The sequence below is a fragment of the Cornus florida genome, unplaced genomic scaffold, assembly GCF_030987335.1.
Source record: "Cornus florida cultivar Cherokee Brave unplaced genomic scaffold, ASM3098733v1 CherokeeBrave_3.0.0_Hap2_Chr11, whole genome shotgun sequence".
Lineage (NCBI taxonomy): Eukaryota > Viridiplantae > Streptophyta > Magnoliopsida > Cornales > Cornaceae > Cornus > Cornus florida.
This window is the reverse complement of record NW_026775581.1, coordinates 94069600-94081996: the sequence shown is the minus strand read 5'-3', so window position 1 is coordinate 94081996 and position 12397 is coordinate 94069600. Positions and strand designations below refer to the sequence as shown.

The 12397-nt window shown below is 34.8% G+C and overlaps 1 protein-coding gene and 1 long non-coding RNA gene across 2 annotated transcripts; both read right to left on the bottom strand.

The window, feature by feature from the left end:
* Nucleotides 1-2736: 2736 nt before the first annotated feature.
* LOC132285363 (uncharacterized) lies at nucleotides 2737-3758 on the bottom strand. Its single transcript, XM_059787545.1, has one exon. The coding sequence runs from the start codon at nucleotides 3634-3636 to the stop codon at nucleotides 2977-2979; it is 660 nt and encodes a 219-aa protein (XP_059643528.1). The 5' UTR covers nucleotides 3637-3758; the 3' UTR covers nucleotides 2737-2976.
* Nucleotides 3759-6807: 3049 nt separating this feature from the next.
* LOC132283633 (uncharacterized) lies at nucleotides 6808-11910 on the bottom strand. The gene is made up of 5 exons (XR_009472070.1): nucleotides 11599-11910; nucleotides 10492-10557; nucleotides 10306-10361; nucleotides 8949-9483; nucleotides 6808-7387 (listed from the first exon to the last, which is right to left on the bottom strand). It is a non-coding gene; the product is annotated as an uncharacterized LOC132283633 (long non-coding RNA).
* Nucleotides 11911-12397: the final 487 nt, after the last annotated feature.

The window sequence follows — 12397 nt, the reverse complement described above, 5'->3', positions numbered from 1 at the left end:
TTTCATATATATTTTTGTTGTCAAATTGGTAACAACAACAAAAACAAGAAGCAAAAGCATGTTTGACAAATTTTTTTACATTCTGTTACTTCGGCATGGTACCCCATTTGCTTCGCTAAAAAAGTTCGACCGTCTAAAAAGGCAAGAATAAAATGTTTTTACTTATTTGTATTATTGGAGCTTAATAACTAAATATCATTTTGTTTTTTTTAACAATCATCTAAGCATCTTTTTTCTTCATTCTTTATTTTGGAAACACGTGTGGAATAAATAATTACCAAACATGTTTTTGTTTGTGAATTAATTACACCAAAACAAAACATTATTTTTCCTCTACATGAAATTGAAAAAAAAAAAAGAAAAAAAAAAAAAGAAAGGCTAAATCACCAGCTTGGCAAGCACATCATTTTCACTAGTCTTTACTGACGTAGTATTATAATTTTTTTAAGGACAATACTATTTATATCAAATAGTTCAACAGAGAATCATAACAAAGAAATTTTTATTCTCAGAATGAATTGGATAACATCAAAGTTTTGACTTTATTCAACCGAATAAAAATCTCTAATTAAGATTCTCTACTGGACCATTTTGACACATCTGAACAATGTCTCGTCTCAAACCTTCCAAAAAGTTGGTTACATGCATGAAAGTTTTGTTCAGCAATTATGCTAATCATTCATGGTAGCGTAGTTTAAGCTGGCATTGTTAATTGCCAAATTAACCATTTACTGGTGCATGAACCATCACAATTACCCACTTCTATATTCACATCAGGTATATGTATATATATAGTTGACAATACCAATACCAGCATCCGTATTTTGTCAACACATTAAATCTACAAATTTATTTTTACGTTTTAATACATTTATTTTGATTTTCAACAATTGAAATCTCACTGAAATGAGTAGTTTTAATGTGTTAAAAATAGATTCAATCTATATTCCTGGATTCGTCTTTGGTTATGACTGATATACACAGCAGATGATTCGAGCTCAATACATACCTACATGCTACCGTGTATATGATACCTGATTTTCCGTGTCAATCGATACGCGACGTATTTTTCAGTTTGTAATTATTTTTTAAGAATTTAATACATTTACATACATTCATGAACTATTCAGTTCGATGAATTTACACTAATATTTATCCAAATCCGTTACATCATAATCATGATCATGATTAATACCGCGACTGCAAAAAAGTGCACATGCATGTAGTAGTGACTTCCTTTAAAATCAAAGTGAAATGGGAGTGAGTTCTACGTTTGACTCTTGGTTGGTGGAGTGAGAGTACACGAGTAAAAGTGTTTGATAACTTTCTAAGTCTATGTGGTCCAATTTACATTCGTGTCAAATTAAGTTGCCAAATTTGTAAGTCAAGTGTAACTTGGATGCCTCGGTGTGGCTACCAAAAAAGTGTTTGGGCTGGAGTTTTAGCCCTAAGCCCGTTAGTTTTCTAATGGGCCTGCTTCTACAATTTCAATGTCAGATTAGTTGCATGAAATCATTGGAGGTTCAAACTTCAAAGTAGAAGCATTTGACTGTTGACTTATTAGTTAAAATTATAATAGTAGAAAGCCAGATTAAAGCAAGTATGATCTTGCCAATAGTTACCCACTAGAAAATTAAAACGAAGATTATGAATCCACAAGTATCATTATGTTTATATTTTAAACCCGTATCTGAATCCCCTCTTATAGAGGAAATTTCGTATATAAATTTCATATTTCAACGTGTAGAATGTTAGTGCATCACACGTATTGCAATATTTACAAATGCATGTATGGTGATGACTGAAAGTGGGGAAAGAAAAAATAATAATAATTGACTTGTGCTAGACTATATATGGTGCATTAAATTCAAAGTGGGTACCACATTGATATATCCCATTTACTTTCATTCCAACCTTCTAGATAATGGTTGCGGGAGGACCTTATTTTGGGGCCTTATGGGATCACTTCTCAGCACTCATTTCACATTGATGAGTGTACTAAGAAGCGAATCAAATATATATATATATATATATACTAAGAAGCGAACACACTTAAATATATAATTATAAATTTATTAAGTTTTAATTGATATGTCCCAAATGCGAATCTTTTACAGTTATTTGTGCAAAACAATTTCAAAGTTGGATCGTTTGCAAATTGCAATACAATGTTATCGAGTAGGATTGGGACCTACACGAGAATATATAAATATATATGTATATAGTTCAAGCAGCTGAGAATCTGAGGGGGATTTTATAGACTCAGCAGCCACCAATGAGCCACTTGGTTTGCTAAAGCAGGCTAAAGCAATTGGTGCAGAGGCTTTATGTATACATATAACAGCTTCTTTGCAATCTGAATATCTTGATTTGAAGTTTAAACCTTTTCAAGGAGTTTCCTTTTTGTTTTTTGGTTTTTTTTTTCGTCAACGAGATGCTCGGACTCTTATAACATTTCATAATTCATAATGGACCACAGGGTTGTGCACTGAATAATTATCGAAAAAAATTTGCGGTGCGTGGTCCCAAGAAGATTGGGGGAGTTCCCTTTTTCTTATCAGGTTAGGCTGAAACTGAGGCAATCCTAGACCACATATGGGAATTGGGGGAACACGTCTATATTACAAGAACCTGTTCAAGGATTAATCAGATATAAACCACTTCACTGAAAATCACAAGAACCCCAATTCAACAAATACAATCATCTATACCAAAAAAAAAAGTAAATAAATAAAATAATCATGAAATAGAAACTATTTTATAGCCAGAAATGATAGATCTTTTTATCTACATCTCTTGACAATAATCTATATATATACTTATGTCATGTTCGGTAGTATGTAATTGAACAATTTTTTTTTTTTTTTTCCCCATACATCAATTCCATACTTACAGAACATGACATTACTCTTATACATATTCAACTGGAAATCTCATCCTTAAAGTACAAACAAACAAAAAATAATAATAATAATCCTATATCGAAACATGTGGCCTGCACCTCTGATCCTGAATTTGCTGGTTTCTAACATTAACTGTCATGGTGCAATTCATTTTCACCACAGCATCCTTCTTAATCAAACTGGTTATCTTAACCCGCCCACTGATTCTACTATAGGCACTCATCTCCAATGTTTCGTCACTCAGATCACTCGTTAGCCCTGGAATTGCCTTCATTTTCTTGATCTCTATATCCACCGTGACGTTCGTCCGAAGCGTCCGCCTCGCCTTGACGTGCCCCGCCGGACTCCGAGCTTCCCCCACCATCTCGCCGTGGTAGTAGACAGTGGTGGTGGCGTTGCTGAATTTGAAGGACGCCACATTTGGGTTTTTAATAGAGACGCTAGCAATAAGTGTGACGTTGGCAGACCTATTGGAAAGGTTGCTCAAACCTTCAAATCTTATAGAGTTGATCCTCATCTTAGGATTTTTGATATGGAAGACCGTGAAAATAAGAACTAATATGATCACAACTTGGATTAAACATAACGCCGCGATGCATCCGCAGCACTTGATGTATTTCTTGTGGCGGTATTTCTTCAGCTCCATGGACAAGGCTTCGTCTTCGTTTTTGATGTAGTCGATCCGGTAGGCTGCCGGCGCCAAGGGTTTCACCTGCTCTTTTCTCTCAGCCATGGCTGAGTGGTGGTGGTGGTGGTGGTGGTGGTGGTGGTTGGAGGTGGTGACTGGTGGTTGTTTGGTGATATATGGGAAAGGAGTTTTGTAGCGTGCGCGTTATAAACGCACAAATAATTGGGTGACTTTGTTTTGTCATAGACGCGTTTGCACGGCTTTGACTGTTGACTTCGGACTTCTATCAGAAGAAAATTCGATCCCATTACTTAATTTTCTGTACTAATTTTCTGTACGATATAAAATACTACTAATTAGTAGAAACTTCTATATGCTAATTTATGTTAGTTTCATTCTAATGAAGATTAGATATCTAATAAAATAATTTTGGAAATTTGGAAAAACATGCGCTGCAGTTCGATCCTTAAAGCAAAAACAACAAAGTGGAAACACACACCTAATATTACTAATAAGACTATTTTTATCCAGGATATTAGTGGGCAGACTGGATATTGTCTAAATTTTGACATTATTTACTTTGTATTTTTATTCTTATTTTTCAAAATATCAAGCAAACACACCTGACATGATCTTGAAAAAAATTATCTTCAATTGAAATTGATAATATTAGGATTGCAAATGAGTTGAAGTTTAATTTAAGTATTTGAAACTCAACTCAAATATTACTTATTTTAACTCATTTACTAAATCTTGAGCCTCATCTCGAGCTCCGGTTTAAAATTGAGTTGAAAATCAAAACTGCTAAGGAGAAAAAAAAATATATTTATAAATTCAAATATTTCCTAATAAACAAATGTACATAACAAACCTTATCTAATTTGTTCATAAATACCAATTCATGGACATGTTTTCAACTTGGGTTATTCGGCTTGTTTATCAAATGAGTTTGAACCAAGCTTTAATTGAATTGAGTGGAATCTGAATTTTTATATAGAACATAATCAATGTTGGATGAGATGAATTTTATTATGAGATTCTTACTCTGGTACGGAAGATATTGGCCGGAGCCTAACATGTAAGAAAGTCCAATTTAAAAAGGCCATTTTGTTGGATCGGTTGAGGTGAAGCTTAGAAAATACTTGGTAACATCTGCGTTGATCGCTACAAAATTGAATTGGAGTTTTCTTAGGGCCTCACACGCTTTATTCTGATTAGAATTTTCTTGATTGAAGCTCGTGGACCTAGTCTTTGATTGAGATTGCTCGACCATTTGTTACTCCGAAGCCTATATATATATTTTAAAAAGTTTAAAGAAGACTCATTGCCCATTGGGCTAGGCCAGATCAATGGTCTGCTATTTCTTTCCCCTAACCCACGCAAAGATAGGACAGAAACAGAGTTCCATCTCTTCATGTTCTTTAATTGAGGAAGAAATTTTTGCTCTTTTTTTCTTGCTATAAAGGGTAGTTCTGGTATTACAAATTTTGCATTAATGAATTTAGGGCCTTTCTTGTTATTTAGTTTAGGAAAAAAAAAAGAGTCAAGTAAAATGCAAGTGTAGAAAAGGGTAATGTGAATATCGACTTCCTTAATTATAACTAAAATTATTCATTCATTCTAAGATTAAAGTTTTTTCTCCTATTTCATTACAGGTATGAATTATTGAATATGTATTACACTAGTAATTGTGGGATTAGTGAAGGTAGATGAGGGTTGAATTTTTTTTTGTTGAGAGAGATGAATTTTTTTTTGTTTTTTTTTTTTTCTTCTAATTAGTTCTCATACACACTTGTCTCTTTTGAGAATTAAATTTCTGACCTTCCTTTAAAAAGTAAGAGAGATTGATACTCTTAGGTCACTGCCCGTTAATGAGAGAGATGAATTTCCAAGGTTCTCTTATGATTGATAGCTGTTTAAAGTTCAAAACTAAATGTTTTTAAGTTTGTTTAATTCTCAATGACAATTGACAATTTTCGTTTCTCCTGTGTTTTTTCAAAGCCTTGTCATGCTTGTATTGAGCGAATGCCCGAGTTTTTTTTAAAAAAAATTTTCAAGCTTTTCCTATTTGTGCAGTTTTGGCTTGAATGATCCGTCACAAGAGAGGAAAAAAAATAATTAAATAAATATTATTTATTATTGTTTACTATTAATATATTAGATATTAAAAGTTCATTTTTATAATTTTTGCCAAAAGTCTCAAATCATATTGAGTCGCCCCTATTTCATTATGTTGTAATTTTTTGTGATGGCCACTTCTTTCTCTCTGTTATTTTTTAGACTCATGAAATAAGTGAGTTTTCTTAGATTAATTAGGACTCCTATTAAATTACAACTTTCTAACTTTTTAAATTAGAACTCTTTTTCACACTCGTAAAAAAGTGAGCTAATCTAATGGTAGAGTCCTAATACTAAAAAAAAAACCAAAAAAAAAAAACATAACGAGCCAATTACAAAATCGATCTATTTGGACATATATCTATCTCTCTCTCTATATATATAAATAAATATGCATGCACATAGATATTTTTTTTATTAGTGAAAATAAACATACCCACATACCCATTTTGCTTCTTTAGAATTTAAATCTTCATACTTTCTAATTTGAAAGGTGAAAAAGTACTAATCATTCTTATTGCATTTTTTAATTTTTTTTTTCCATTAAAAAGAAACTCTCACTTTGCTCCTTTTGGGCTTAAACTTTCAAATTGTACTGCTACTAGGATGCTTATTGAATGTATAATACCTAGTATTGAATTTTGCTAGGAAGAGGTTCAAGGGCTTAATACTGGGGAGACTGCGATTATCATCTGCCTAAGCTTTCCTTGAGTTTAGAAATTCTGATCACTTGGAACAATGGCAGAAACATGCATGGGTGTTGCCCGTAGTCTTGCAAATCTACAGAAATTTTGATAATTGGAGATATTGAAAAATTATCTCCAACAGACCTGTAACTTAACGGTATAAGGTTCCTACTTTTCAAAAGAAGGTCAAGAGTCAGTGGAGGCAGTGTGTGTGAGTCCCCAATTAGGAAAAAATAAATTATCCAAATTGCCTGTATTGGAGTTGAATTATAACCATAGAGATTGGTGCCTTGAATTCAATACTTGATTTCATATCATTTGTAACTTATCATAAGTCTTATTAATTAATGATAAACTTAAAATGAGCTCATTGACATTTTCTTCATATCATGGTTTTCGACTAATATAAATATGGCAATGAGAGAAAGCTTTAAAAAGGGAAAAAGAAAAAAAAAACACACACAAACACACATTTACAACAGAATAATATGTCATAGTTGCATGCATATAAGAGTTTCTAACAGTGTACCAAATTAAAGAAATAGCTTCAAACATATAAGAGTTTCAAAGAGTATGTACATAAACAACTAAACAAAGTAAACATATAGCTACTATTCCTCGCCAATGTCAATGAGCCAAAAGCCAAACAGGTGGGTCCTCGCCATGGCGGCCACTGTGACCGAGAGTCACAAGAAGCATGTGTATCGTAACACCTATCAGAGGAAATACTGAAAAGTGACGCTGAGTCTTTTTCCTTTGAACCTTCATTATCAGGTCTGCCAAAGACATACACAAGTGCCTCACAGCAAAGAAGATTCCTAAATATTGTATCAATGATCCGTAGTAGAGCCTCTCCTGACCCTCAACAGCGCGATACTAGAATCCAGTCTGTGTCCATGTCACGAGCCCTCAACGCAAATTCAGTCAAACACAATCCAGAGACACAGTAAAGAAAACCCAAAAGCTAATATTATCTTATGTGAGTCCTTGACGAAATGCTCCAGAGCAGCATATGTGGTTTTTACGAACAAAATCAAGAACCCCAAAAAAAGCTGCAAGATTATTTAACAAGTTAGAATTAAAAGACATGTTTGAGGCCCATTTCTAAATGGACTAGGCCTCTCCAGTATTTACAAAAAAGCACATTTAATTATTTAACTGAATGGGCCTTCACTACAAGAAAACATGCCTTTTAACAACACATTTTTTACATCAGGCCAAAGATCCCTTGTAGAGAGAGCTTTCTACAACAGGCCCGCATGGCAAGGATATTCTTCGACAACAGGCCCGCATGGCCCATTCTAAAAGGATATTCTTCTACAACAGGCCCGCATGAGCCCTTATAAAATAGGGTTATCTTTTTGTGAAAAGTTAAGTTTCCCGGCAAGCCAAAAATGTCCATTACTCCTTCCAAAATTTTCTCCCCCTCTCAATCTTTCCTTAGTTACTCTCTCAGGCCCACAAACAAGCGCTAACCCTCTCTATCCCAGACACAGTAGCTAACCCTCCTGGCTACGAAACCCTAACCATCTCTAACCCAAATTATCTTAATCCATTTGTTTCCGTAAAATAATACATCATGTGAAATACAGGACCAAGGCCCGGAGAGGGAGCCAGTAAACAGCCCCAGGAATGAATAGAAGAATGGCCCAATTGTTCATCTCGAATTGGGCCAGTACTTCATTGCTGGAAAAAAGGCCCACAACCAAAGCCAATAATAATTAATAAAGACTCTCTCGTAACAAAGAGTAGTATTGCCGTCTGTTATCTGTGTTGTAAGTACATGGGACACATCATAGCTGTTCGTCTTATACAGGGCATAAACGGTCATGATAGCTCTCTGCATAGTGTACCAGGCACATTGTATATTGCTTCCTTAACGAGGGAAATAAGGACTGCCTTTATTTTCATCATACATCTGACCATTGCACTCCCACCGTTGGCGTTTTATGATGGAGAAATTAGATGATACATAGTATATAATTGTAGAAATTAGATAAAAGTGGTGAGTTAAGTACAAATATAAATATATATATATATATATATATATATATATGAAAAAAGTTATGTTTGGAAGCTAATGAGTGTTTTAAAAGTAAAATTGAATAAAAAATTTCGAGTTGGAATTGAAATGATAGAGATTGTCGGTCCAATGCTCCTAATTCCATAACTATCACATAGGAAGTCCAAAACTATATACTGTATTATTCAACTCTTATTTAGATTTTATGTAATACATGGGGGAATTCAAGGTGCACAACGTGCATGTCGTTGTGCTGAGTGGACCCCACTCCCCGTCGCCACACAAGTAATATTACCACCACTCTCTGCCTGCAAACAGCTATCAATCCTTTTCCTACTTTTTCCCAGTACCATGGCCTGTGCAGTTTCACGAAAAGACCGATCTCTGGATCACACGAATTTCGTATACCCATATATATATATATATATGACACATAATATACCCACAAATATATATAAATAAATTAAATACCTATTTCAAATTAATACTGTGTATGTGTATGTGTGTGTGTGTGTGGGTTTACTTGATAATATATGCATGTAGAACACATATACAGGCATAAATATATATATATATAGATATATGAATACCTCGATGCCATGGCGGCTTTTCACGTTTCTGCGAAACCTCAAAAGCCAACTGGGAAAGTTGACGGTCGATGGCGGTCGATGGCAGGTACGAGTTGGGCGGGCTCTGGAGGTGGTGGGACATGACCGACGTTTGGAGGAGGTGTACGTGGGACGTGACCGACGACCGGAGGAGGTGGTTGTGGGACGTGACCATCGATCGGGGGAGGTGGTTGTGGGACGTGATGGTTGTGGGACGTGACCGTCGACCGGAGGAGGTGGTTGTGGGACGTGACTGTCGACTGGAGGTGGTGGTACGTCTGGAAGAGGTGCAACTTCGACTGGACCAGGTGGAAATATTGTATCAATGATCCGTAGTGGAGCCTCTCCTGACCCTCAACAGCGCGATACATGAATCCAGTCCGTGTCATGCTACGTGCTCACCACGAACCCTCAACGCACCATAGAAACAGGAAAGAAAATCCAAAAGCTCCTTAGCCACATGTTCCAGAGCAGCATATATGATCTCCACGACCAAACTCGACAACCACATACAAAGCTGTAGGATTATTAAACAAGTAGAATTAAAAGACATGTTTGAGGCCCATTTCTAAATGGACTAGGCCTCCAGTATTGACAAAACAAATTTAAATGGGGGTGTAACTTGGCGGGCTAACCCAGCCCAGCCCGAAAATTTTAAAATTTGGGCCTTTAAATTAACAAATTGGGCTCAAATCGAGTTGGAAAATTTCAAAGCCCAAACGTGTTCGAGTTGGGCTCGGACTCAACCCAAACCCAAAACTTTTTTTCCTAGCCCAACCCAAAATTTAAAAAACCTTTCATTTTTTTTTTTGGTCTATATGCATCTAAAATCATTTACGGTAAACACTAGAGTCTTCTTTTTCATTTTCATGGATAAAATTAGAGTTTAGAGAGATGAAAAAGAAAAGAGCCCAACTAGATGAATCATATTACACACCATTGTTTCAGAATTTCAGGAACTGAAAAATCGTGTGTGAAGTAACCAAAGATTTTTGTAACTAAAAGAATTAGACATTATGCTCAATAGTATGTCTTCAACTCTAAATTTCTTTCAATTCTAAGTGTTTGGACTTAATTTGAATGCATTAACATATTATCAACATCATCAGTCGTCATCACTAGAGTCAACATTGACGTCAACATCATCATAACGTTAACATTAACATCCTCATCTAGAATCGTCATCTAGAATCACATAATCCTCTTGCATAGATATACATTTGATTAAGATAAACTGAAAAGAGACTTCCCATCATAATTGGTCATTTTAAAACCAACATTACTGCTACAACGGTAAGTGGATTTATATAATTCAATTAGCTAGGCAAAAAAAACATACCTATATTTGCCAACTCCACCCAATCCCAATCAACTCTCTTCTTTAAAAAAAGAGACCTATATTAATGTATGTAGAAACAAAAACAAAAACAAAAACAAAAAATTAGTATGTAAAACATGAATAAATAAACGTAACCAATAGCTAAAAATGCCAATTAAAATTTTAAAAAAAGTAAGAGTTTGTTACCGGATGACTGAGAAGGCATGTTTCTTGAACCTTGTTCTTGCTAAATGTTAAGGTCCGATGCTAACCCTAAAAATAAGAAAACACTCAAGTTGTAAGGAAGAAGTTTCACAATCTCACTCATATCAATTAAAACACCACCATCTAAGTACTATCTGTATCTGTATCATGTATCTACCCAACCCAATTATGCTTTCAGTCAAAATGTTGGACACCTATCCGTAGAAAGAGGTGTGATTACAGATAGGTGTGATTAGCACATATTATACTTAGCTCTTATGTTAAATTAATCCAATAACAAAGTACAATGCTTCAGTTTAGGAATAATCTTCAAGATTAACAAATCAATATCCTGATATTATGCATTTTAATAACAAAAGAAAATCAAAAACCAAAAGTTGAAAATAAAAATATGGCTGAAAGATTGAATATATCCATGTGAAACAAAACATCCAGGATTTCTCAATGTTGTGGGCTAAATCAAAATATATCAACCAAAATCAACTGTTGTTTAATTCAATTTTAGTTAACTAACAATGTTTCTTTAGACAATTGACTGATTAAGGCATAAAAAATCCTATTTGGGTAATTAATAAAAAAAAATTACCAATTTAATTCTGAACAATTCACCACTCAGTACCCTACCTCTTCTTTTGACCAATTTACTAATCCTATTTGAGAATCTACTGGTGGAAGCAGAGTGTGAGGTAGTTCATGGCAAGCCCCTTCCAATACTATGGAATTCACTCAAAAGCATGCTTTTTGTAAGTATTTTAATTTTCAAGAAGTAACTTTAGAGCTTTACCCTATATTAAGTACTTTTGCTTGTCAAAGTTCTTGTTATGATTTATTTTTTATTTATTTATTTATTTTTGGTTCTGAAAAGATTTCCATCTTCAAAAAGCTTGGATGTTGATAAAAAATTGTTTCAGATTCAATCTTCCAATTCAGATTCTTTGTTTTTCTTTTTTCATGCCCAGATTCAAATTTTCTTGTAATCATAATTGGCAACAACAACAAACGAATAATAATAAACAGAAATAGAAGTTATAGAAATAAAAAATATATATATTTGTTTTGTTGAAATAAAATGTAGATTAAGGTGATTACCTCAGGGAAACGGCGGGCCAGCGGCTGAAGCTTGCGAACGGCTAACCCGAACTGGAACAGCGGGCGATGGAAACTGAAAGATACGGGTTTTGATTCTTTTGAACAATATGAAATGATATGCCGATATGGGTTTTTAACTTTTGATTCTTGCAGACAGATAGATAAACTGAAATAGATGGGTTTTGAACTTCTGATTCTTCTAGATTTTGTAGTTTGCAGTTGCAGAGAGAGAGAGAGAGAGAGAGGGCTAGTTCAGATCTGAGAACGAGAATATAGATGGAAACGATTGGGGGAGGCTGAAATGATTTGCCCTAAATTATTATATATATTTTTTCTGAGCCCTAGATGCGGCTTGATCTGGACCATTGGATTGTGTTAGTATAAGTGGGTTCATTCGGTGTGATGCGGCTGCATGAGGATTCAGTGTGCCAAAACCGTGTTGTAAAAGCCCGGAGGAAGAGCATCTACGCCTTAACGCCGGCGTATATCCTCTCTGCGATATACTCATTACTCGACCTCTTCAGGATCAATCTCTGCCTTTCCCTTGATGTGGATTTCGTTGTTTTTGACCTTTACATCCAGACCGTCTTTCCCGATCCCAGGCATGTCAACTTTCACAATACCCTCTGTTACATATTCCTCCACATTACCCATTGCTCTCAGACCTTGAATCAGGAAAGGGTGTGTCATGCGCCCCATCAAAGAGGTCTGAAGACCTATATATATATATATATATATATACACACACAGGAAAGGAAATGAATCACAATACGGTAAAGAAAAGAGTCAAGAAAATACT

Excerpts from the sequence above, each read along its gene's own strand:
- LOC132285363 (XM_059787545.1), bottom strand. The coding sequence starts at position 3,636 with ATGGCTGAGAGAAAAGAGCAGGTGAAACCCTTGGCGCCGGCAGCCTAC.